The 25,627-nt window shown below is 48.6% G+C and overlaps 1 protein-coding gene across 1 annotated transcript in view; it reads left to right on the plus strand.

Moving 5' to 3' along the window:
• The window catches only part of LOC126538381 (transient receptor potential cation channel subfamily M member-like 2), a 385,593-nt gene that overhangs the window by 41,120 nt on the left and 318,846 nt on the right, over window positions 1-25,627 (plus strand). Inside the window, exon 3 of the mRNA XM_072287697.1 lies at window positions 7,492-7,640. Within this exon, the coding sequence (XP_072143798.1) occupies window positions 7,492-7,640 (149 nt within the window). The remainder of the gene's footprint in view (window positions 1-7,491; window positions 7,641-25,627) is intronic.

The raw sequence follows: 25,627 nt of genomic DNA on the forward strand, positions 1-25,627 counted from the left end.
TTCAAAGAAAATTTGCTACGGAGCTTGGTGAGTGGCCCTTTAAGCTTTTCTACGCCCACTGACGAACTTAAGGACTTTGTCTCTTTGTTGTTGTTGTTTTTTGTTCTTTATTATTCTTGGCTTTCTTTCCGTTTTTAAGTTTGTTTGCCACATCAGGACGATGCTTAAAGGGAGTGCATTGACACGTGTGCTTGTTCATCATTCTTCAGGGACCGCTGTTAAGAAGAATGTTTTATTGCACTGAATATATATACAAAAATGACTGAGCATCTGGATCCATAGCCGATATGGCTACTTGAGGTTTCATTACAAAATGGTTATGCAAATACAGGATCAATTAGCAAATAAAATGATAATACAAAAATTATTTATAAAATTTATAAAATACCAGCAATAGTTTGCAAGCACGATATCTATATGGCGACTGGTAGCTCCCCGGAAGGGAGAGCCTCTTGAGCTACGGTGGAATATCTGCAGACACTTAATCCAGCTTGGTATATTGTTCCATAATTTTGCGCCAACGAAATGTATTATTCCAGGTCCGTGACTGTTGTGGACTATCGACTATCGGCAGACTAATATTTTTTGTTCCGCCTGTCGAGTGTTACAACTGGGATTTATTAAAACTGATGAGTGAGAGGTTACGTTCTTGTAGATTATTTTGTGTACTAAGGCTGCACTTTTATATTGGCTCTACTCATAACGAATTGTAATATGTTCAGATTTCTGAAAAGTTCTGCTGATGGTGCGCTCTTGAGTGCTGATGCAATGGTTCTTACAGCTCTTTCTTGCACCGGCTAACAAATATTCAGCGTTATCACTTAGTGCAAGACGCGCAAGCATCACTTTTGACTAACGCGACTGTTATAGTTCATTTTATATCATGCGTATGTCCTCACCGAGCCTTGTATTATCCGATTGCATGCGCGACACGAATTCTGTAGTAGCTTCTAGAAATCACACGGGCATCAGAGATTACACTAGAACCTTTCACGAGTGCCGTATAAAAGCCGACATGCTTGAACTGCTGATCAGATTCTCACGATCACCTACTGGTTTCGCCGCTGTCATTGTGCTATCAGTGAACTCGGTCTTTCTTTTTTTTTGGGGGGGGGGGGGGGCACAGGTTTCACTTATAAATAGTTATATTTTTCAGAGTATGGCTGCCGTCATTATTACTTGACCATATGGTGTCAGTGGCGTCGCGCGCTACTCTGGCGTCATCTTGCAACCATCGTTGATGCAAAGCCTGTCTTGCGCGGCAGTAGGCTTTTCTTCTCATGCTTTCGCCATGCCCTCCTCCTCCGCTTTCCACCTCATGGTTCCGCGGCACCCACCTCTTCGCACTCTCTTTCCTATCGCCATCTTTCATCCGCGCTCGCTCGTTCATCCTTTGGTGTGCGCGTTCGCTCGGTTACGAGGACGCCCAAGGAGGACGTCGACGCTCACCGCAGGAACGGACGCCTTGGAGCTGCGCTTTAGAACAGAATTCTTCAATTTCGCGGGAGGCCACAAAACGTAGCCGAAGTATCTCAAATCACTTGCGAATGCCTCGCCACACCAACTCAACGGCCAACTGTCATGGTGGCGAGCGTGCCAGGACTAGGAAAAGGATAAAGGAATAGAGAAAAGGGCGCGAGAAATACCACTTGACGGTCCTCATCCAATTTGAAGACGCAGACCTTCTCTGCTTTCTCCTCTCGGACTCTTTGGAGCAGCTGCGGCGGCAAGACAAAAGGCGCTGCCATTAGTTTTATGCAGGGGCTTATGTTGACTTCCTTTGTCAGCTGCGACGGAGTGTGTGCGCTATGGATGTAGCGTGTTTGTGTGGCCATCGAGAGGCCGAGGGCCTAGCGAGAAGGACGGAACAGCACCACCAGCCACAGCAGACCGAGCGCGAGTCTACGGACATCGAAGTCGTCGGCAAGCACCGGGGACGAGCTGAACAAGACTGGCAAAAGGCGCCGGCTAGGCGTGCCCAGTTGACTCCCGAATAACATGCTATGCGGCTTGCGACAATATAGGTGTGGCAGGCAAGGCGGCATAGCTTAGAAACTTCGGAACAGGACCCACACGATAGCGCGAAGCCCATGATCATGAGTGTGCACGCTCGCTTGTTTTGCATTGAGGACTAATACTGCCCTCTTACCTATATGCCATGCTCAAACATTTCTTGTATCCCGCTTCCATGTTCGTTATAATATTGTGACGGGGTGTGAAGACGGCGTTTATTTCGCTGAACCGTAGGTGTGCCGAGTAGGTGTGTAGTGAGTGCCGGTACTGCACGTCGTCCTTCTCTTCCTCGCTGCCCTCTTAATATTGTTGTTGCTGCTGATGCTGCTGCTCCACTACCTTGGACGCACTGTAACATGGTTCCTGTCGCAGACGAAGCCCTTCGGGCGAGAAGTCAGTGGGACTTTCGCTTAGTAAACGGCTTAAATCGGGCTAGATGCGTGATGTCTGTCTTGGATGACCGTCTTCCACTGGAAGTGAGGCGAGCATTTTTATAATTCACCTCGCTAAGACGCTCAAAGACAAGAACGGTCCAAAATTGTCGGCGAGCAGTTTTTGACCTAGACCGCGCTTACGCAGTGCAGTCCATAGCCACACTAGTAACCCGGATAGTAAGAAATTTGCTGGTGTCGACAATCGCATCTGGATTTGTACTGGTTTTGTGAAGCTGTAATCGAGAAAGGTGCCAAGCCTCCTCCCCTCGGCAGAGGGTTTCCGCAATAGAAGTGTCCTCGTGATTACCAAAAGAAGAGATAGTGTCCAATGTGTACGTCGGCAGATGAGCGTATAGAAGGAAAAACGGACTGTATCCAGTGATCTCATGTTTCGTAGTGTTGTATGCGTAAGTAAATGACAATACTTCGTCCCACTTCTTGTGGTCATAACTTACGCACATGGAAATCATGTTCACAAGCGTTCACTTCGGGCGTTCTGTCAGACCATTGGTCTGAGGATCATAAGGCGTTGAGTGTTTCAGGTTGGAGGCGCACAAACGTAGAAGTTTTTCAACAACATCAGCTGTGAATTGACGGTCATGGTCACTAATGATCAACCGAGGGGGAGCATGACGAAGTACAATGGAATGTACAAAGCATAAACTTTGAAACCTCGCCTGCAGTTGTAGAGGGTAGTGCTGCCGTCTCGCAGAACGGAGTCAGGTAGTCGGCACATACCATGATCCAGCGGTTGTCTTTGGAAGAACGTGGGAATGGTCCTATGAGGTCAATGCCTACTTGCTGAAAAGGGCAGCTGGGTGCCACCACAGGCTGCAAGAGACGGGCTGAAGCTGCAGTAGGTCTCTTGTGACTTTGACACTCGGCGCAAGTGGCTACGTATGTCTCCGCTGTCTTGCGCATTTCAGGCGAGTAAATTCTTTCTTTTGAACGATGGAGTGTCCACGTAGACCCTAATTGACCTGATGTTGGATTATTGTGCACGACGCGCAAAACAGAAGAGCGGAGGGACTCTGGCACCACCAGAAGAGACCGTGCACCTGTCGCGGAGAAATTCTTATACAGCAGTCCATCCCGAACACAAAAACTACATGATGTCGACTCTTTCGAGTCAGATAAAAGTGGCTCTAAACTCGGATCATCACGCTGCTCTCCTTTGAAGGTTGTGGCATCTGGAAAATCATGGTGTACGGATGCGATGGGGTGGTCATAACTGTCGGCGTCGCATTCGGTTATACTAAGAAGCACCCGGGAAACATAATCGGCACTAGCATGTCTTCGGCAGCTCTTGTAGGATACAGTGAAGCTTTACTCTTGCAGGCGCAGGGCTCATCGTGCAAGACGTCAAGATGGATCGCGAAGATTCACGAGTCAGCACAACGAATAATGATCGGCGGCGATCGTAAAATGTCGCCCATGGTGGTACGACCAAAATTGCTGCACCGGAAAAATAACAGCATGTCATTCCTGCTCAGTCCCCTTGTGGTTACGCTCGGGTTTGCTTAATGACCGACTTGCGTAAGCGATGACGTGTTCTTTGTCATCCAAGCGTTGAACCAGAACAGCACCAAGACTTACATCGCTCGCATCTGTGTGGACTTCTGTTGGCGCGGAAGGATTGAAGTGTCGGAGGATTGGTCGCGACGTCAGCAGAAACTTCAGCTGTCGAAAGGAAGCAGAACAATCAGGCGACCACTCGAGAGTGACGTTCTTGTGCAGGAGGCTTGCTAAGGGATAAGCGACGTTAACAATTGGAGTAATGAAACGCCTAAAATAGGTGCAGAGACCGCGAAAGCTGCGAAATTGTTTTGCACACTGAGGTGGTTCCAATGCTTCAACAGCCTTTGTCTTCGCAGGGTCAGGCCTGACGCCGTCATTTTCCACGAGATGTCCCAACACCAAGGCTTGGCGCTCACCAGAATGACACTTTTTAGAATTGAGCCCCAGACTAGCCTTCTGAATGCAGCTGGGGGCAATGCCAAGACGCGTGTTGGGCTCGTGAAGTGTGCGCCCATAGATAACAACATCGTCGAGGTAGCATATGCGTATCTCGCACTTTAAACTTCGCATAATTGTATACATGAATCGCTCGAAGGTGGCGGGTGCATTGCACAAGTCGAACGGCATGACATTGAATTTAAGAAGTGCATTCGGTGTTACGAACGATGTTTTTTTCCTTATCCTCTGTATGCATCGGGATTTGCCAGTAGCTGGATCTCAAGCGTACAGAACAAAAGTAAGGAGCCGAATGAAGGCAGTCTAAGGCATCTATATGCGGAAGTGGGCATACATCTTACTTGGTAATGTAGTTTAGCCGCCGATAATCAACACAGAATCGACGACTGCCATATTGCTTTTTCAGGCGAATGAGGTGCTGCCCAGGGACTGGCGGACTCCTGAATTATCCCCTGGCGCAGCATTTCCTGAACTTGCTCGCCAATTATCTTGCGCTCAGTCGGAGATACTCTGTAGGAGTTCTGTCGTATAGGGTGCGCTTATGCGGTATTTATTCGATGGCGTATTCAAGACGTCCGAATTTGTGACGTCTTGTCAGTCTGTGAAAAGTCACGCACTTGCGAGTGCTTGGATAGAACATCGATTAAGGTGCAGCGATCACTCGTGCTGTGCAACTTGCTCACCATCTGAAGTAGTTACGGGTCCGATGGTCGGGGATAGAGGGACTCGTCTGCAGCTTCAAGTATTGCCAGTAACGCCGGTGTCTCTTCTTTGAAGAGAGCGAGCTTCATGACAGAAGGGAGAAGTATGGGTTGAGCCGCGTAGTTCAATGCCCATAATCCACAGTGTCCTTCAACTACCGACACTAAACAATGTCGAACCAAAACGTTCTTTTTTACACAGGCCGAATGAAAAGGCTCTGTTGCGGCATCAAATGCGACGGGGTTGGTACCTGGGAAAACGACCGGAACGCCTACCGTGCATAGTTCGGAAATGAAGATGTCCTCAAAAACACAAAATGCATTGTCTTGATGTGGGGAGTTCTCCATGAGTCTTGTCAAAACCTCGTGTTGTACCGAAAGCTCCCCACTTTGACAGTGAACGGTTGCACCACACCCATGCAAAAAATCGATGCCTACAATAACATCGTGCGTGGATGGAGGAATAACGACGATTGAAGTGTCCCACAAACGCACATACGCAGTACAAACACCTACCGGGCTCAACGTGTCACCACTAACACTACGAAACGTCGAAAAATCGTTCCAAGAAAACGTCACGTTTTGTCCCAGTATACATTTAAAATTTGCACTCATCACGGAAATTGTTGCCCCAGTATCCACAAGAGCCATTGTAGGTATCAACAGGCACGTCAACTTTGTTTTTCAGCATAAAAACCGGCGGACCAATGTCGGTTTGCAGCGAACGGTATCCACCGACCTCAACCTCATCGGTCGCACTACCTACTTTACCGGTGGTGGGGATAGCAAGCAACGCAGCGGCAATGGAGACCTCGGAACACGTGGAGCAAGTGATGGCGTTAAGCTGCGATTGGAGGCAGATGATTGGTTCCGGAAGCTGCCTTGACAATTTCCACGATTAGTTGGCGAGCATGGAGGCCATGACGTGAAATAGCGTAGATGATTTGACTGGTACTTTTCTCGTGGAGGTTCGTCTCGGAAAATTCGGCGGCGGTCGCAAAACCTGGAGATGTGGCCAGGGACACCACAACTATGGCACGCGCGAGGAGGCCGAAATGCACGGTGCTGCCCAAAGCCTTCATTTCCGCCAGCGAGCATGGGGTATATGTCCTGATTGTCATCTTTTCTGTACCCTGAATAAGTGTTAGGGTACCACGGCGCCGCATAACATGTGCGGCGCTGCTGGTCGTTGTTGAAATGAGGCCGGTTCGTGGGTTCAGATGGAAGGACAGCTCTATATTCGTACACGTTCACTGCATTAATATAGGGCTACCACGACGCAGCTTCTAGTCCGGGCTCGTTGCTTCGAGAGTCGCCGCTACTATTATGGCCGATTTCGTGACACCGCAAGAGCTCTTTTCAGATTATCTGTGGTATCGCCGACGACAGATCTCATGGTGTGCTTGCGTCAACACAGGCCAATTGCGGCACAGTAGCCAAACGGCCGAATTTCGGTGCCACGCGACGCATCTTCCGTGCTTCAAACGTACGGCAATGTTGGATTACGTCCACCACAGATGTCAGGTTTACTTTGGCTATCAAGAACTGGCATACATCTTCAGCTATACACTTCAGGACATGACCCACCTTATCTTCATCGAACATGCTATAATCCACGATTCTACATACCTTGAGGACCTCTTCTATGTACACACTACAAGTCTCACCAGAGTTGGGCACTTTGGGACAGGGTCTGTTCAGCTCGCTTCTTTCTCGATGCAGAGTCCACAAAGCACTTTTTCAGTTCTTTCACAAACGTATCCCAGGTCGTAAGCGTGTTCTCGTGGTTTTCGTACCACATGAGATCAGCATTCATGAGCGAAAACACAACATTTGATAGCTGAGCGGCGGAGTCCCGGTCGTTGTGTTTGCTCACCCGTCAGTACTGCTTCAACCACTCGTCCAGGTCGTCACCGCCAGAGCCGGCAAAGCTTGGTGGCTCCTTTCGCAGTTGCGAAGAGCCAGTCGGCCTCGGAGCTTGAGTTCCTCGGAACATGCCTGCTGTTGAGGATGGTGCAAGTCCCGCCAGTGGACGACTGCGACGAGTTTCAGGTGGTAGCGATTCCGTCGTTGGATGCTTAGATACCCCGCACCTCCACCACTCTGTTACGGAATGTGTAGAAGGTATTTATTTCAGGGAGCCGTAGGGCACATGGGTGCCCGTACTGCACTTCGTCCTTCTCTTCCTCGCTGCCCTCTTAGTGTTGTTGTTGCTGCTGATGCTGCTGCTCTAATTTCTTCCACGCACGGTAGAAATATGTATGCAACCCACCCCCCTCTAATGCCCCTTAGGTACCGTGGGAAATATGAATAAAGATAAAAATAAGTAAGTAAAATAAATAATGTCTGTTTAACATTTCCATTTCCAGGAAGGTTCAATATACATAGAAAACAGCGGCAGCCGGCCTGAAGAAAACAAATATGACTTGAACCCCGATCATACTCACTTTATTATTGTTAAAGATGATACAGTGAACAAAACCGGGCTGAATTATTTCATGCTAAAGCTGGAACAGCAGCTATCAATGACGTCAGACGACGATAACGGTAAGTACCATAGCATTGCTCTCTATTACACAAAAAATTATAGCACTTAATAAATGCTTCATCTTCGTTGCTAAACGAATGTTGGTTTGTACACAGTAGTCGAGTCCGCGATATGTTGTACGTTAAGTCAGCCCTGCCTTTATTTCATAATCTTACGGGTGTGTTAACCGCTCCTCTGGTCAGCGTGTTGTCATGCTGCGTATCAATGATATTACCACGTGTAAACGCGGACTTGCGGAGCATCCTCCTGTCGGGGCATCGACTACTGTTCAGCCCGTGATTACTCGTTGCTTTCGCTGTCTCATCGACATTGCTATCGTATCGTACTTCATATGGCATGTTCCGCTCCTGCATACAGGAAGTCAATCTTGGCTTCCTGATATGGGGTGGGTGATACATTGCCCCATCCTAGTACTGGCCTGCAGGTCGTGCCTGCGGACTCTCGTTAAACGGAACCTCAAGGGACCACGGAAATAAATTGTGTTTATCAGATGTTGAATTAACAAAAAGATTGAGCTGAAGTGTACGCAAGATGCCCTACTGAAAGTCAGATACTCTATTGTCAACAACACATAATAGGTGTAGCGGATTTTCTTCGAAAGCTTCACTTTACTATCTTTCTACTGGCACGCAGCCACTTACTACCAGCTACAAAAAATATTACTACAAATAGAAAAAACAACACCCTTTTGTATAGAAATCGCCATGTGAATGAAGCAATCGCACTCGAAGTAGTAGATAATTAATTTTGGCGAAAAAACGCGAGACACAAATGCGCTAACAGTGATGTCTGTTGCAAGGCTGCGGAGATTGGCGGCTCAGTTTTATTTTGCAGTAGTATTTCTTAGTTTAACCGCGGTTTCAAAAAATGTGCTTCCGTTTAACAAGCTTGTTTTGCTTTTCATTGCCTTAATGCAAAATCGTCTAATTGTAAGGTTATTATTCCATTTAACCTGCAATTCCGTTTAAGGGATTTCCGTTTACGGAGCTTCTACTGTGAAGTTGTTTTCGCCATCCCGGTTTGTTTTGCGACAAAGTCCTAGTAGCTACAACGTAGCCCACCACACAATCTTAGAAAATGAAGGCTAGGTCAATTGTGGCCACCGGATATTCAGCTATGTACGGGCCTTTCTCGCCAACCTCACGGCCGCAATAGGAATCAGCTCAGTAACAGCTGTGATACCAGCCGCCAACCGCGAAACGCCGTAAGGCGCTGGCGTGTCACCCACGTTATTCAATATCGCCAAGATTCACCGAGATTCAAGGAATCAAACACGCGGTATATGCCATCCACATCGCCCTCTGGACCACGACAGATTCTGAGGGGGAAACGCAAGAAGCCCTACAGAAAGCGGCTGACGTAGTCCAGGCGTACCCGATAGAGAGCGGGCTAGAATGCTCACCAATTTCCTGACTTCCGCAAGACCATGCAAGACGATTTCCGACACGTTCGTCGTTATGAAAGTACAAGGTGAACGCAAGCTCAAGCTGCTAAAACACTTCATTTGCCGCGCGCGACCTCCCCGCCACTACTCGCGTTGCGTACGTCCTGCAGGCAACGAGGCCTGCGAGACACCGGAGAGCTGGAGACACCTTCGCAAAATGGCGTAGCGGTGGTGAGTGGATGAGCGGTAGCGGCGGTGGCAGCGGATGATAGCACGGTACCGCCGCCTAGCAGCACGCGCGCCCAACCATGGCGATTGCTACGACAAGCAGACGGCTCGCGGCAGTAATTTTAGGGTGCGATGATTATGCGGGGAAAAAAAATTTCTAATTTTTGATAGCCAATGGGGGGGGTGCGAGCATTACGCGAGTGCGAGCATCATGCGAGTAAATACGGTAGTTAGTTTTGTTTTAGATTCAGCGCTAATTCATTTCCATGAAGCCAACTATCAAGCAGCATTAAGCAGTCACTAATCCTGTTCTGATGGTCATAAAGTGTACGCGCAGAAAAAAAGATATATTGGTATCATCCGCGTAAATTAACAACTTTGGTGAGTTAGGTATATCAAATATATCTTACATGTAATGTATAAATCACCAGGGCCTTAGGATCGACCCCTAAGGAGCTCCTTGTTTTGCTATAATAGTTGGGGAAATAACATCACCAATTTTTATACACTGTTTTCTGTGGAAAAGATAATTTTTTAAAAGTTCTAAGTCCACTCCATGAATGCCGCAATCATGAATTGTAACTAATAAAATGTCATGGCTAACACAGCAAATGCTTTCATAAGATCAACGAAGAGATCAATGGTATAAAGCTTATTTTCTATGTCATTCATTATATTATGTCTAACATTAATAATGATAGTTCACTTGTTTTATTTTTCTCAAAGCCGTATTGTGCGTCAATTATTACGTGGTGCTCAGTTATAAAATTCACGAGACGCGTAATAATACCATTTTCAAAGACTTTGTATAGCACCGGCAGCACAGAGTTTGGCCTGAATTTACATATTTGACTAAGGGCCTCGCACTTGTGTATTGGGCATATGCGGGCAAGCTTAAGATCGGAGGGGAACAGTCCAGTTTCCAGCATTCGAATAATTATATGTGTTAGCGGTAGAGATGTAGCAGACGCTACATAATTAATTGGCACAACACACAGTTCATCAATTCCTGCCGAGACGCTGTTCTTAATTTAGCCAGTAAATTTTGCACCTCTTGTTGACTTCTCGGAAAGAAAGAAATTGAGTGTATCAAGCTTACGCGTTTCTGCACTGAATCAAGGGAAGCTGTGGCACTAAGGCCCTCTTGTTGAAAATCTGAAAATCACCGACGTTAGTGAAGTACTCATTTATATCTGATAGTGCTTCAACCTCTGTTTTGCCATGAGCAAAAGCTGCAATGTTAATAGGATGCTTCACTTTCGAATTGTTAGGCAGATTGTTGACCTCGTTCCAAAGCTTTCTAGGATCAATAAATATCCCAGGAAAAAATACATTGATAATAGCAAGTTTTGGCTATTTTCAAATCGGCATTCATTCATTTCGGTACTTTTTGTATACATTGAACAGAGCAGCGTCACGCGTCTGTACAAATGCGTGATACATTTTATTTTTAGTTTTGATCCTTTTGCATAAGCATTGGCTAATCCAAGGTTTACGAATTCTTTTTTGCTTCGAGCTCCCAAGCTTAAAGTAGCCCCGATTCCATGGCATCTGCAGCCGGAACACCACGCAGGCCGCCAAAGAGGAACAACACAGCAGCCTGCCTAATACGAAGTGCGCCTTCATGACTACGTTGCGCTGAGTTTTCACTGTGTATATTAACGTGTATTTTACCACAAATAAAGAGGCGGTAGTTTGCACTTCGTACGTCCGCGTCTGCGTTGTTTCCTTCCTTATTTTTTGCCATTGTTAAACTCTGCGTAACCTAATCATGAACGTGCATCAAATAGCTTTTTTAATTGCTTTGCCAGATACACCTGCGCACTGGTGTTTCGACACAGGCCGGAAATAACGACCAGCTCAGTCGACAACTAATTGCAGGAGGCATTCTCGGCCACCGGGCGCACCACTATAAGCCTCGTAAAATGAGGAGGTGGCCGTCGCCCTTGCGATAATTTCCTACCGATTTTACAGATTCAAATACATCCTAACCGACCCACAAGAAGCCTTCCGCAATTACAGTAGACGCATTATATCATGTATGGCACACCACAAGAATTAACCAGGTACCCGACGTTGTTTTTGTATGGACACCAAGCCATGATACCCTCGACTAGAAACAGTGTGCGTACGTTGTAGCAGGACGTTATGCCATCCGGGCACTGCAGGAAGAGGACTCCATTCGAGCCAGTGCCCCTAAACTGCAACCCGACCCTGCAACATTGTTGACTCGTACGTCGAACCTATTCGCCAGCGCACAACTTCCTCCCGCGAGATGAAGTGGTGGCGCGAAGGCAACTACAGACGAGCACGTATGCCCACTTAGGCATACTTCACGCCCTGCATCGCACAATCTTCCAACAAATCAGTTTTAGGCTAGCCTCAGTCAATCATGTCGCCTGTGCTTGTGCCAACTTACAAGCAGACCCTAAGGGCCGCCACCCTACACCTGAGCAGCGCGATGCCGTCATGACAAGTTCGAACAAGAACGACCAGGGACAGCTGATGAAAGCGGTCCTAGCATAGAAAATACCATATGAGCCCTAGACTGAGGGCCCCTTTCCACAAAGGCTTAAGACAGCTATGATTCAATAAATGTTATTTCCTCGTCCTCCTAGCACCTTTCAGCAAGACGGAACAAAATTCAACCTGTGCATAATGCATGTGGCCACAATGTTTCGTGTTCTACTTGTGGACATGAGTAGCTTGTGAACTTATTTATCATGATATCAGGCCTAAAGAGGGATGACCACTACAGATTTATTGATGCCGCTAACCATGCCTTCCTCTCACGTCGTGAACGACACATTTGAATATTGCAATGGCATCGGCGCGTCAGCAAGTTCATTGACTGCGCACAAAAAGCAAACAAGCCTTTCTTTTAGAATTTACTGGTAAACTAAACGTGCAGCTGACTGAAGAGTGTACATAAATAGTGAACAACCAGACGTCTTTGTGTTACCGTCAGTGCATGCGTGTTTGGTCCATTGTAAAAAAATTGGTTCATTATGCGGAGCAATCGCATGTAAACTGTAAACATATGGAATATATGCAATTTTCAAAATAAAGAATACGGCAAAACTTCAGGTAAAATACGTACATGTTCCGCGTTTCAACTTTTGCAGACGTTGGACCCGTAATAATAGTGACACGTGTACTTGTCATTATCGGGCGACACGTTTCACCGTCTAAGGAATGTTATCGCTCAGCGCAGGACGCGTCTACATGTACAGGAAGTTTCTAGAATGTTATCGATGCTTCTATCCACTGTCTGTTGTCGCCAAACCTTGTTTAATCTGATTGTACGTATGCTCGACGCGAATGGTGTAGAACTTTGTGGAAGGCACGCGGGTCTCAGCGGTTACTCTGGTTGACTGATTGATTGAAAACTTTATTGTTCCACCGAGCTGGGGTGCCCGCCTCTTAACCTACACGTAGGTAGGGGGGGGGGAGGACGAAGCAGTCCCCGCGCGTTGAGGACGGTGAGTGTTCACGGCCTCAACGGCCAGGCGAATCGCTCGACGCTGGTCGTCTTCAGCCTCGCTCTGGAGCAAGGCCTCCCAGGCTTCTCTACTGTTAATGTTTTCCTTGGCCCCTGGGGAGCCAGCACACTCCCATATTATATGGTCTAGCGTACCTTTTTGCTTACAAATTTTGCAGAGGGCGTCGTTATAGTCCCTCGTCTGTGTTAAGTAGATCCAATGTGGTGATGTATAATTGTTTCCCTGGAGGCGTCGCCAGATGCGAGCGTCCTCCAGAGAGAGAGACCGATGCGGAGGCGAAAAGATTCTTCTTTCGGCTTTGTAGTGATCGACAATTTCCCTGTACGTGATCATGCTATCTTTTATCCCTGGAACTGGCTGCTCTAGAGTTGCCCGGTGGTAGAGTGCTCGGGCGAGCTCGTGAGCGGCTTCGTTGCCTGGGACTTCTTCATGGGCCGGTACCCAAATAAAAGTTATGTCCCTCCTGGGAGGGTTTTTGAGTAGAATGTGGAGGGCTTCTTCCGAGATTCTCCCTTTGTTAAAATTTCGGATAGCTAATTTGTTATCGCATAATATTACTCCCGCTTTTGTACCCGCACAAGCGAGCGCTACTGCAACCTCCTCGGCTGTACAGGCGTCCCTCGTGCACGTGGAGCACGCTATCTTAACGCACCCGTCGCCATCAACCACCGTCGAAACCGCAGCCCCGTCTCTGCCGCAAGCGGCGTCCACGTACACTACGTTATGCGCCGGTGTGTCTTTAAGTTTATTTAGTAGAGCCTTAGCCCTGTGAGCTCTCCTCTCTTTGTTGTAGATAGGATGCATATTTTTAGGTAGGGGGGCGATTCTGAAGCGCTTACGCACGTCCAACGGAATGTCCTTCTTGTCAGTAGGGGCACCCCTGTCACATTGAATTCCTACCCATTCCATGATTTTTCTCCCTGTTTTAGACTGGCCTAATCTTTCCAACTGAGACACTCGTACTGCCTCAGTGAGTTCAACTAGCGTGTTGTGAACCCCCATTTTGAGGAGGAGGTCTGTCGAGGTCGAGTCTGGGAGCCCTAGGGCTCTCTTAACGCTCTTCCTAATGATCGCATCTATTTTATCCTTTTCTTCTCGTCTAAACACAAGATACGGTGTGGCATACGCTATACGGCTGGTAATGAAGGCTTGCATGAGTCTGAGGAGGCTGTTCTCTTTGAGGCCCCTGCCTTTGAGTGAAATTCTCCTAAATATCCCCGTGACCTGCGCCGCGTATCCTTCTAGCTTTTTGATTGTCGTGAGGTTGCATCCATTTCTCTGGATATACATGCCCAGAATTCTTATTTCCTCCACCTTGGGAACCTCATTTCCGTTTACGAAAACAGTGATGGGTCTGCTACTTCCAGCGTGTCTCCTTCGATGTTTTGGCTCAATGATTAACAGCTCCGATTTCTGTGGCGAGCACGCCAAGCCTCTGCTGGCCGCATACTCTTCCACCATATTCGCCGCTATCTGTAGTTCAAGTTCGATGGCTGCGTCACTCCCACTGTTAACCCAGATGTTGATATCATCCGCGTACATGCTAAATTTAATCGATTTAATCTTATTGAGTTCCACCGGGAGACCCCTCATCGCTATGTTGAATAGGAAGGGTGAGAGCACTGACCCTTGCGGGGTTCCCTTGCTCCCAAGTGTGATGGGAGGGGATTTTGCATCCAGAAATTTTATATTCACCTCCCTCTGTGACAGAAAGTCTTTGACGTATGCATATACCCTGTGTCCCACACCTACCTCTTCGAGGCCTACCAAGATAGCCTTATGGCTAACGTTGTCAAATGCCTTGGTGAGGTCGAGACCTAGGATCGCCATGGTGTCAGTTGAGTCGTATCGGTCTAGGATATTGTCACGTGGTCATGACGTTGAATAACACAGTAGCAGTACTGTGAACGACAAAACTAACTTTTATTGGGCGAACCTGTGCCCACAAAACAGCCTACACTTATAGCACAACGATAGCGGCGAACACGCTCGGCGATCGTCGAAAATCTGCTCAGCGGGTCAAGTGCGTCGGCTTTTATACAGCAGTCGTCGAATGTTCCAGACTAATCGCTGGGACCCGCGCGTATTCCACAATGTTCTACGCCATTCGCGTCAGGCGATGAAATCAGATAACATAAGGTTCGGCGACAACAGACAGCCGGGTAGAATCATCGATAACTTTCCAGAAACGTCGGATACATGCAGGCGCGTCCGTCGCTGTGCGATTACAGTTGTTAAGCGGCGAAACGTCGTCGCCCGATAAAGCACACGTGTCAATATCATGCTTAAGTCTGAGCATGACATCTTGTGTACTGAGCCCTGGCCTGAATCCAACATTCGACGACTGATCTATAAAAGCCGACGCGCTCGACCCGCGAAACAGATTTTCGACGACCACCGACTGTGTTCGCCGCTGTCGCCATTCTTTGCGTATAACCTGTTCTTGAGGGCACAAGTTCGCCCAATAAAACGCTAGTTTCGTCTTTCCCAGTTTGGCTGTTTTCTTTTCCGTAACTACCACGTGACATCTGGTGGAGGTGCTTTGCGTTCATGTACCGGACGCCCCCACAAAGCCGTGACCCAAGCCCAACGCGGAAGACATCACCAACGTCAGCAAGAACCAGCGTGGTAGCCGCCGGCTGCAAGGACTGCCCCAGGAGCACGGATTTTGCCGGAGGCGAGCAGGAAGATTGCCACCAGGTCCACCCCAATGGCAGCCCTAGCGTCGCCTATCGTGCTGCAGCTGCCCAGGGAGCCTCCGACGTTCCGCGGTTCACCGTTCGAGGACCCGGAAAGCTGGCTTGAGACGTATGAGAGAGTCACCACATTTAATAGCTGGAACAGCAACGACAAACTGCGACATGTCTTCTTCACATTGGAAGACTCTGCCAGGACGTGGTTCGCGAACCGAGAAGCCACCTTAACGACATGGGATCTGTTCCGAAGCGCCTTCCTGCAGACATTCGCAAGCGTCGTACGCCGAGCTATTAGAAACGCGGGTGCAGCTACCTAATGAGATAACCGCGATCTTCACGGAGGAAATGAGCCGTCTATTCCGCCACGCCGACCCTGAAATGTCCGAGGAGAAGACAGTCCGCCTACTCATGCATGGTGTGAAGGAGGAACTTTTTGCCGAAATGGTACAAAGCCCACCGAAGACCCTCGATGAGTTTATTCATGAGGCCACCAGCATGGAGAAGACACTCGAGATGCGAAACCGGCAATTCGACCGCCGCACTAACTCTACAAACTACGCCGGACTTAAATCACTGGCCACCGACGAGCTGCGCGAGGCTATCAGGGCAGTCGTACGAGAGGAGCTTCCGAAGATCTTCCCTTCGTCGCAGCCTCAAGTGGCCTCGATCGCTGACATCGTGAAAGATGAGGTTCAGCGGTCGCTTGGAGTTCCTCAGGTGCAACCTTAGGAACTCCAAGGTGCCGCCCAGTTGCCGCCCAAGGTGCCACCCAGCTGAAAAAAGTTAAGACTACATGGGAGGGCCCTCGAATTCGGACCGCTGGAGGACACCTCATAACGCCGACTGGAATGTGGACGGAAGAATTACCATTCACGAGCGGACTTACCCTGCCACCTTCGCTATTCTTCAACAGTGTTCACGAGATGTCATTGTCGGCATGGACTTCCTGAACCAACACGGCGCAATTATCGACCTGAAGTCGAAGTCAATAACGCTGTTGGAAGTTCAAGCGATACCACCGGAGAGCCTTCCTAGTCACCACGCCTTGAGTGTGCTCGAAGATCAAGTGAGCATCCCGCCTCGCTCCAGGATTGTTATTTCGGTCGGCACCGAAACACCCATTGACGTAGAAGGCGTCATCGAAGGCGAACAACACCTACTGCTCGATCGTGAAATTTGCGTCGCAAGAGGGATCGCTCGACTGCACGGAGGAACCAGGAAAGTGTTGCTGACAAATTTCAGCAAGGAGTACAAGCACATCAACAAGGGCACGACGATCGCATACATCGAGAAAATTCTGGAAACCAGCAATGCGTTTGTCCTCTCTGATTCTGCCGCATCTACCCCGACGACCGTAGTTCCCGAACCACTTCGACATAAATCCAAGTCTTCCTATGATTAGGCAACAACAGCTAAGCAGTCTACTTCGACGATACAAAGAGTGCTTTTCGACGTCATCGAGGATTCGACAAACGCCAGTCGCAAAGCATCGCATAATAACCAAAAAGTGTGCTCGACCACTCCGCCAGAGCCCTCATTGAGTTTCTATGCGAAAACGTGAGGCTATAAGGCACCAAGTCGACCAAATTCTGCGCGATGACATCATCCAGCCGTCAAAAAGCCTGTAGGCATCTCCTGTAGTCTTTGTGAAGAAAAAGGACGGGACCTTACGTTGCAGCGTCGATTATCGTCGTCTTAACAAGATCACGAAGAAGGACATATACCCACTCCCACGGATAGACGACGCATAATATCGGCTCTGGAACGCTAAGTACTTTTCGTCGATGTACCTCAAATCTGGCTTTTGGCAAATAGAAGTCGACGAGAGAGATCGCGAAAAGACCGCCTTCATCACGCAAGACTGCCTCTACGAGTTCAAGGTCATGCCATTCGGACTGTGCTCGGCGCCTGCAAGGTTTCAGTGCGTCATGGACACGGTGTTAGCAGGATTGAAGTGGCAGACGTGTCTTGTTTACTTGGATGACGTCGTTATCTTCGCCGGAAATTTCGACGATCACCTTAGGCGGTTTGCAACAGTACTAGATGCCATCAGGTCATCAACTCTGAAGCCGGAAAAGTGCCGCTTCGCTTACGATGACCTTCTGTTTCTAGACCACGTCATCAGCAAATCTGGAGTCCGCCCCGACCCGCAGAAGGCAGCTTCTATCGCAATATTCCCGCAGTCCATCGACAAGAAGGCAGTGCGTAGATTCCTTGGCATGCGTGCCTACTATAGACACTTTGTCAAGGACTATTCTTGCACCGCGGAGCCGCTAAGACATCAAACCAAATGTGATGTTGAGTTCACGTGGAAAACGCCGCAGGCCGATGCATTTCAAGAACTCAAACGACGCATGCAGTCGCCGCCGGTACTTGCACTCTTCGACGAGGACGCCGATAGCGAAATCCACACTGACGCCAGTAGCCAAGGCCTCGGTGCCGTCCTAGTCCAGGGGAAAGAAGGACTTGAACGGGTGATATGCTAGCCGGTCGCTGTCAAAAGCGGGAGGCAATTATTCCCCGACTGAAAAGGAAAGCTTCGCCATCATTTGGGCTACAGCAACATTCCGCCCTTACCTCTATGGGAGGCCTTTCAAAGTGGTCAGCGACCATCACGCGTTGTGTTGGCTGGCTAACATAAATGAACCCTTCAGGACCGCTGGCGCGGTGGAGCCTCAGACTACAAGAATACGACATCACTGTAACCTACAAGTCCGGACGAAAACACTCAGATGCCGATTGCCTATCACGCGCCCCAATTGACCCGCCGGCGCAAGATGTCGAGGATGACGACGCCTTCCTTGGAATAATATGCGCGCGAGACTTCGCTGAACAGCAACGAGCTAAAAGGCCACGTTGAGTAATTGGAAGGGCACACCGACGTTGTCCCTAGGGCATTTAAGCGCGGATTGTATTCGTTCACGCTTCAAAGCAACCTACTCGTGAAGAAGTTCTCACCAGTCCGCGCCAACTACCTTCTTATTGTTCCGTCGGCGCTGCGTCCAGAAGTACTGCACGCCCTACATGATGATGCGACCGATGGGCACCTCGGTTTCTCCCGGACGCTGTCGAGGATGCAAGAAAGTTATTACTGGCCGCGCCTAACCGCTGATGTCGCCCGTTACGCCATGACATGCCGAGACTGTCAGCGACGCAAGACACCACCGACAAGGCCAGAGGGATTACTACAGCCGATCAAACCTCCTTGCCGACCTTTTCAGCAGATGGGGATGGACTCGCTGGGAGCGTTTCCGACATCAGCTTCCTGAAATAAGTGGATCGTCGTGGCGACGGACATTCTCACCCACTTCGCTGAAACTAAAGCTCTACCGAAAGGCAGCGCAGCCAAAGTGGCGAAATTTTTCGTCGAGAACATGCTGCTGCGACATGGTGCTCCAGAAATCCTCATCACGGACAGAGGAACGGATTTTACAGCAGAGCTCACCCAAGCCATTCTGCAGTACAGCGAGACAAGCCACAGGAGGACAATTGCCTACCACCCGCTGACGAATGGTCTCACGGAACGCCTGAACAAGACCCTCGCCCAGCTGCGCCGCTCACGACCTGAAGTCGTTCATGTTGTGCGTCTTAAGCCGCTTCACCAGCGCTAATGAGCTTTGGGCACATCGCATAGTTGAACTTTAAGTTTTTTTTCTGGACTGTGTCACCTTGGGGTTTGTTTCTTTGTTGTTACTTTGTTTAACAAGTGTCCTTTGTGTTTTACTCTCCTGTTTGTTTGCAGCATCAGGTCGATGCTTTTTAGAGGGGGTATTCACACGTGTACTTGTGATTATTGGGCGACACGTTTCACCTTCTAAGGAATGTTATCGCTCAGCGCAGGACGCGTCTACATGTATCGGAAGTTTCCAGAATGTTATCGATGCTTCTATCCGCTGTCTGCTGTCGCAGAACCTTGTGTAATCTGATTGCACGTATGCGCGACGCGAATGGCGTAGAGCTTCGTCGAAGGCACGCGGGTCCCAGCGCTTACTCTGGAATATTTGACGACTGATTTATAAAAGCCGACGAGCACGACCCGCGGATCAGATTTTCGACGATCACTGACTGTGTTCGCCGCTGTCGCCGTTTTTTTGAGTATAGCTTGTTCTTAAGGGCACAATTTCACCCAATAAAACGGTGTTTTCGTCTTTCCCAGTTTGGCTGTTTTCTTTACCGTCACTACCACGTGACAATACAGTAGCTGTGCTGCTCCGTTCGAAACACAGAATTCCTTATTTTTGTAGGGCGAACATCCATATCTTTTGCTGGGAAAACTATACGTGCTCTTTTAGGGATCACTTGCACTCACAGAGTTTCACCTAGCAATATATTATTTAATAGTCAAACTGCACGCATTAAAAACAGATGTACAAAGTTTGAGAGCTCGCCTTCTACCAAAGGCTACATAACAGACCGTATATGTAAATGTACGCCTTCGAGCACTCTATTCAAGTGGCAGTTGACCGCCCATACGGCCCTTGTGACGATTATCATATGCGCAAGTATATTTAGTCGTTTGCAATGCTTTCACATTATTTCGTGTCTGAGCTTTGTACCCTATAATGCAGCATAGATGTTTATGTGAGCAGTGAGCGGTGGGCGTGCGTATCTATGTAAACAAACTTGTGCCACTCTCTTCCTGGTGCACTGGGAATGATATTGGTGCTGTACACAAACAGTTGTGCGCAATATAAGTCAGTACCCAAATTAAGGCAGAGGTATAATGACCGTAACTGCGTTTACATTTAGCACAAAATGGTCTCGAAGGGAATTTGCGGCCTGTGGATCTAAGTGCTACGGCCAGATGAAATGTTTGAATGCCAGAAAGTACCCAAGAGTGAAGGGACTCTACTGAACACTACAGTAGTTGCATGTGCATTTGAAGTGCTCCTTGCCTCGGGCCTGGCCGCAGGCCACAACCTGCTGCGCGTGCAATGCCCGTCAAGGAGAAGTAAGTTGGTTCCCGTCCGTGCAGTGGGTGCAGCGTGATATCAAAATAAGAATAAGCATTTAAAAACCCAACGTTCTGGGAGCTGCGACTTCGTCGAATTAGCTCCGGCAGATTTGGTGACCCGCTAAAGAACAAGCCAGCCGTTGCGCTCTCCCTGCTGGTGACGACGCCCAGGAGGTCATCTGACCTGGCGGTGTGGCGGTGGCCGCGTTCGAACACATCAAGCTGCCACCGTTTTCGACCAGCAGCTCCAGCACCAGGCTTTTGCAGGTCGAGGAGCACTTTCTCCGGCATACCACCAGTCAACAAAGTTGTTCAATGTGGTGTCCTCCTTACCTCCGGACGTCGCCGAGGACATAGCGGGTGTTACCACCTCGCCAGACCCGACCCACTCCTTCGAAATGTTGGCAGCGGCTATTATTTCCTGGAAGTCAGAGATCGCGTACAGCAGATTCCAGCAGCTTCTGACAGCTATGGAGTTCGGAGACCGTCGCCCTTCACAGCTCCTTGGACACATACGCCATCTTCTTGGCGGAGCATCCGTCTTTCAACAGGACAAACTGCTACGTGAGTTGTTCCTCCAGCGCCTCCGGCAGAACATGGTCCCAGTTCTCGTGGCAGCGGATGATGTGCTATTCGACAACCTCGCTGAACTGGCTGACCGAGCTGCCGACTACTGGCGGGCCCCTAGTCTCAGCGCCGTTATGACTACTCCTCAACCCCTACGCTCGCGAACATAGAGGGCCATCTGGACGCCCTTTAGAGATTTCTCTATGACCTCGCAGCCTTCCCACGCGGATCTTCGTTGAAGTTCCAATCTCGCAGTTCCCCCCCCCCCCCCCCGGCACCCCCGTGCTCTCCGGAGCTTCAATCATCGGACGTCTGACGCGACAGCTCATCTCGACTGCTACCACCGAATATTCAGCACCTCTGCTGTCAAGTACATCCGTCCGTGCTCCTGGTCGGGAAAAGCTGCCACCGGCTACTGACGGCGGCAAGTAGCACTACTCGAAGGACATGCCGCCTATTCTAGATCTCCGACAAGATCAGTGGCACTTGCTTCCTTGTCGATACAGGCGCACAGGTAAACGTCATACCGGCCTCTTGTGCAGATCGCCGTCGCAACGAACAGACCTGCGCTTCAAGCGACAAACAATTCCGCCATCTACACATATGGTTAATGGTCTCTTACACTTAACCTTGGATAGCCCCGTACGTTACGCAGGATTTTCTTCCTCACTGACTTCTCACAAGCTCTCCACGGCGATGACCTACTCAGTTTCTTCGCACTTGTGCTAGACATCCATGCTCATCACCTCATAGATCGCAGCATGCGCCTGTCCTCGAATGGCGTACTCTGCACCACCTCTGCAAGGGGGTTTCGAGCTCTCGCATCCGCTTTGGCATACGCAAGGGACCTCGCGGATTTTGCAAATGTTACGAAACCGCATATCAGAGAGTCACCGGTGAAGCGCTCGATCACTCACAACATCGTGACCACTGGACTTCCCGCCATTACTCGGCCCCGCCGACTGTCTCGAGACAGCCCCGCCATCGCTCATCGCGAGTCTGAGCACATGCTTGAACTCGGCATTGTGTGACCTTCTTTAAGAAACTGGGCATCACCACTCGACATGGTGCCAAAGAAATATCCTGATGACTTGTGACCATGTCGGGATTACCGCGCTCTTAACGCCCACACCTTACCAAACCGCTACCCACTTCCTCACGTACAAGACTTTACAACGAATTTGGCTGGGTGCCCGATCTTCTCAAAAATTGACTAAGTGAAAGCTGACCATAAAAGTCCTCTGGGACCAGCTGACGTTCCCAACACGGCCATTACCAGTCATTACCATTTCGGCCTCTTCGAGTATGTGAGGATTCCTGTTGGATTGCGCATCACTGCACGGAGTTTTCAGCGCACTATCAACGAGGTCACGCGAAATGTCATTCTTCGCCTACGCTGATGATCCCCTCGTCGCACGCTCCTCCAGCGTCAAGCATGAAGCTCACCTGCGCCCCCTTTCCGCCGAATTCATGATTACGGTCTCGTCATTATTTTTGTACAAATGCCTCTTCAGCATCGCCAACATGTAGTTCTTAGGTCACGTTGTCACTCTACAAAGCATCCAGCCTCATGCCAGCAGAGTGAAGGCCATTCAAGACTTCCCACCCCCGACCAAAAAGACTCAGACAATTCCTGCGTCTACTGAACTTTCATCGCCGCTTTCTTCCGATGTGTGTCAATTTCCTGAAACCTCTGACTAACGTACTGACTATTCAAAAAGATCGGGCTGTGCCACTTGAGTGGACTGGGAATGGTGCATCTGATTTCGCTACTGCGAAGAAGACGCTGGCCAACGCCACCATAGTCATACATCAAGTTTCTTATGCCCCAAGTTATCTCACCACCGATGCATAGAGCATGGCAAATGGCGCAGTTCTCAAGCAACACGCATCTGGCTGGCTGCCGCAAACAGTTTTTCTCGCAGAAACTCTTTGCGGTGTACCAAGCCAACAAGCATTTTCGGTACTTCCTGGAGTGCCCGGACTTTCACGTCATCACAGACCATTAGCACTTAAGGTTTCCCTTCCATCTGAATCGCGGCAACTACACTGCACACGGGAGATTCGCCAACTGTTATTTATCTCCGAGTTCGCAGTCGATCTCTGTCACGTGCATGGGCTGGAAAATGCTGCTGCTGATGCATTGCCCCGCGTCGATGCCCTGACGTCCTAATTCTGCCACTGATGAATTCTCCGGCGTCGACGACCTGGCGGCCCAACTACCAGTAGACGTCATGGAGCTAGCGACCACCCAGCGTGGCAACCCTGAGCTTCGTCGCCTTCGTTCTTGATTCACGTCTTTGTCCTTCATTGACAACACGCTTCCGTTTTCTTCCTAATTCATAACGTGCGGGACATCCACTGGTGTTCCTCAACCCTTCGTGTCTTTGGCCTTTCGACGCACAATTTCTGATCAACTGCATGACATGAGCCACCCTGCAATTCGTGCGACCCAAAAGCTAGTCACTACGTGCTTCCTTTGACCTAGCACCAATGCAGACGTCCGTCGCTGGGTGTGAACTTGCTTTCAATGCCAGCGTGTTAAGAGGAATTTTTAGTTCGGGTCCAACTCCAACGCCGCCTATTCAAATTCTCGCAATGTGTGGAAAAGGTTTTCTCAGGTAACACCTGGATTGAGTTTAATGACATATGTTAAATGTTAAAGAGAATGTTAAATTCTGGTGACTGTTGGAAGCGGAATTTTGATTTATGCCTTGAATAGTGTTAAAAAAGTTTTGAGAAGTTCAAAGTTTAAAAAAATGGAAGCACGCAGTTTAGAAATAAATAGCTATGCATCAAGAACAGATAACGCGGTGCAGTTTTTTCCATCCATTAAATCATTCATAGCAGACAAATTTGATCTGTGAATGTATATATTATGGGAATTTGTTACGTTGCGTGCAAGGGTTCTGCCAAAGCTCTATCTTCATAATACTAAATTTTCTTTGGAATCATGTAAAACACATCACTTTTGTCTGCTTTATATGTAGTACAAGTGCTATTCACAGGATTGTGATATCATTTTGCATTGCTGAGCTACAGAGTTGTAAACGTGACAGTTTTGTTTTCTGAAAATTGGCGATATTTTGATAATTCTTAATAAGGCAATAACCTCCTAAATCAAAACATCGAAAAGACCAGTCACCAGATCTTAAGTGTTTTTTTTAATGCAGAAACCTCGGGAAATTTGGCGCAGTGGTTGCCGAGAAAAACAAATTCGCCTTTTACATGTATTTATAAAGGAACACCCGAGCTTCCCATATATACTTCCTCGTACTTCCTGTTAAGGTTCACCCTTATACTTTCACGTATTATTTCCCATTTCGGCCTTCCGACAAGAGGTTTTCGCACGTCCAACTAGACATTTTCTGCTCTCTCCCGACATCACGTGGGGCTTGTTACCTGCTTACATGTGTGTGTCGCTTCACCCTGTGGCTAGAGGCATTAGATCCGACAGTTTCAGTCTTTCATAATACTCCGAAATAACTAATCCCGGTAAATACCTGTCCATTCATTGCGACACCACGATTACGCATAATCTGCCCTGTTTATGTATTGTCAATACTTCTGGTGAGATGTAATCTCAAGCATCTGGCACTTCATCTTCAAATAAGACCTGCGAGCATGCGCGTTCTAGAATAAGGTTCGCGACCATGCACCGATGTGCGTGCAAACTACGCGAAGGTGACCGAAGTTGAGAGCCCAAATACTGTGGGTGCTCCCGGAGCCGAGATGGCGTAACAAATCAACTTATATTTGTTTTTTGACTCAACATGCAACAGAATTTGTTCCATGAGCTTTGTTATGCTTCCGTGAGCTTTGAGTTATGACGCAGCTCATTATTTACCCGTCTATTGCAAGCACCAACCAACCAGCAGAAATTATCACTGCAAGGAACCAGTGTTGGAGCTTGGATGGAAGCTATGAGCGTCCCCTTTGGAACGGGGGATGGGTTGCACCACCAAGCTAATGTTATTATATTGCCTAATATCACACCCATGTTAGAAAAAAAAAGGAATACGAAGAGAAAACGCCCCTAAGAATTCCCAGCACCAAACTTTCCGAACTCCCATTGGGAACTTTGGTTTTGTGCGTCTCCTTTTCTCCTTTCCCTACTTTTCTTCCGCCAATCTACCAATCGCTTTTTACTAATCTCTACTAAGGACATATTTATTTGGCTCCTGCTCTCGTTGAAAACAAGGGCTCCAAGGAGGCCAGAGGCGCCTAAATTGACTGCTGGGCCGATATCTTCATATTCTAGGAAAGAATGCTCTGTCTTTTCCCTAGCTTCACCGCACCCAATCACATGCCTCTTCTTCCTTGTCACATCTCGTCTTAAAAGCGCGTGTTCTAAGGCCTCCTGGTCTCGCATCGAAAAGTAGTTAGCTTCCGTTTGAGTTATCATAAATTGTTTCTTTCGTGATATCGTGTGTTACTCTTGTGCGGTTACTTATTGCACGTTTCTTTTCCATTGCCACCACCCATCAGATTATCTCAGCCTCTCCGATTCTCCCCTTGACATCCGTTGCTGCCATGTTGCCCACCACACCGATCGCATCCTCGCCGGTATGTCCTCCACTGTGAATCAATGTTTTTCCTCCACAACTGCTAGAAAACTGTTTCAG

This window comes from Dermacentor andersoni, chromosome 4, assembly GCF_023375885.2.
Source record: "Dermacentor andersoni chromosome 4, qqDerAnde1_hic_scaffold, whole genome shotgun sequence".
NCBI classification, from domain to species: domain Eukaryota; kingdom Metazoa; phylum Arthropoda; class Arachnida; order Ixodida; family Ixodidae; genus Dermacentor; species Dermacentor andersoni.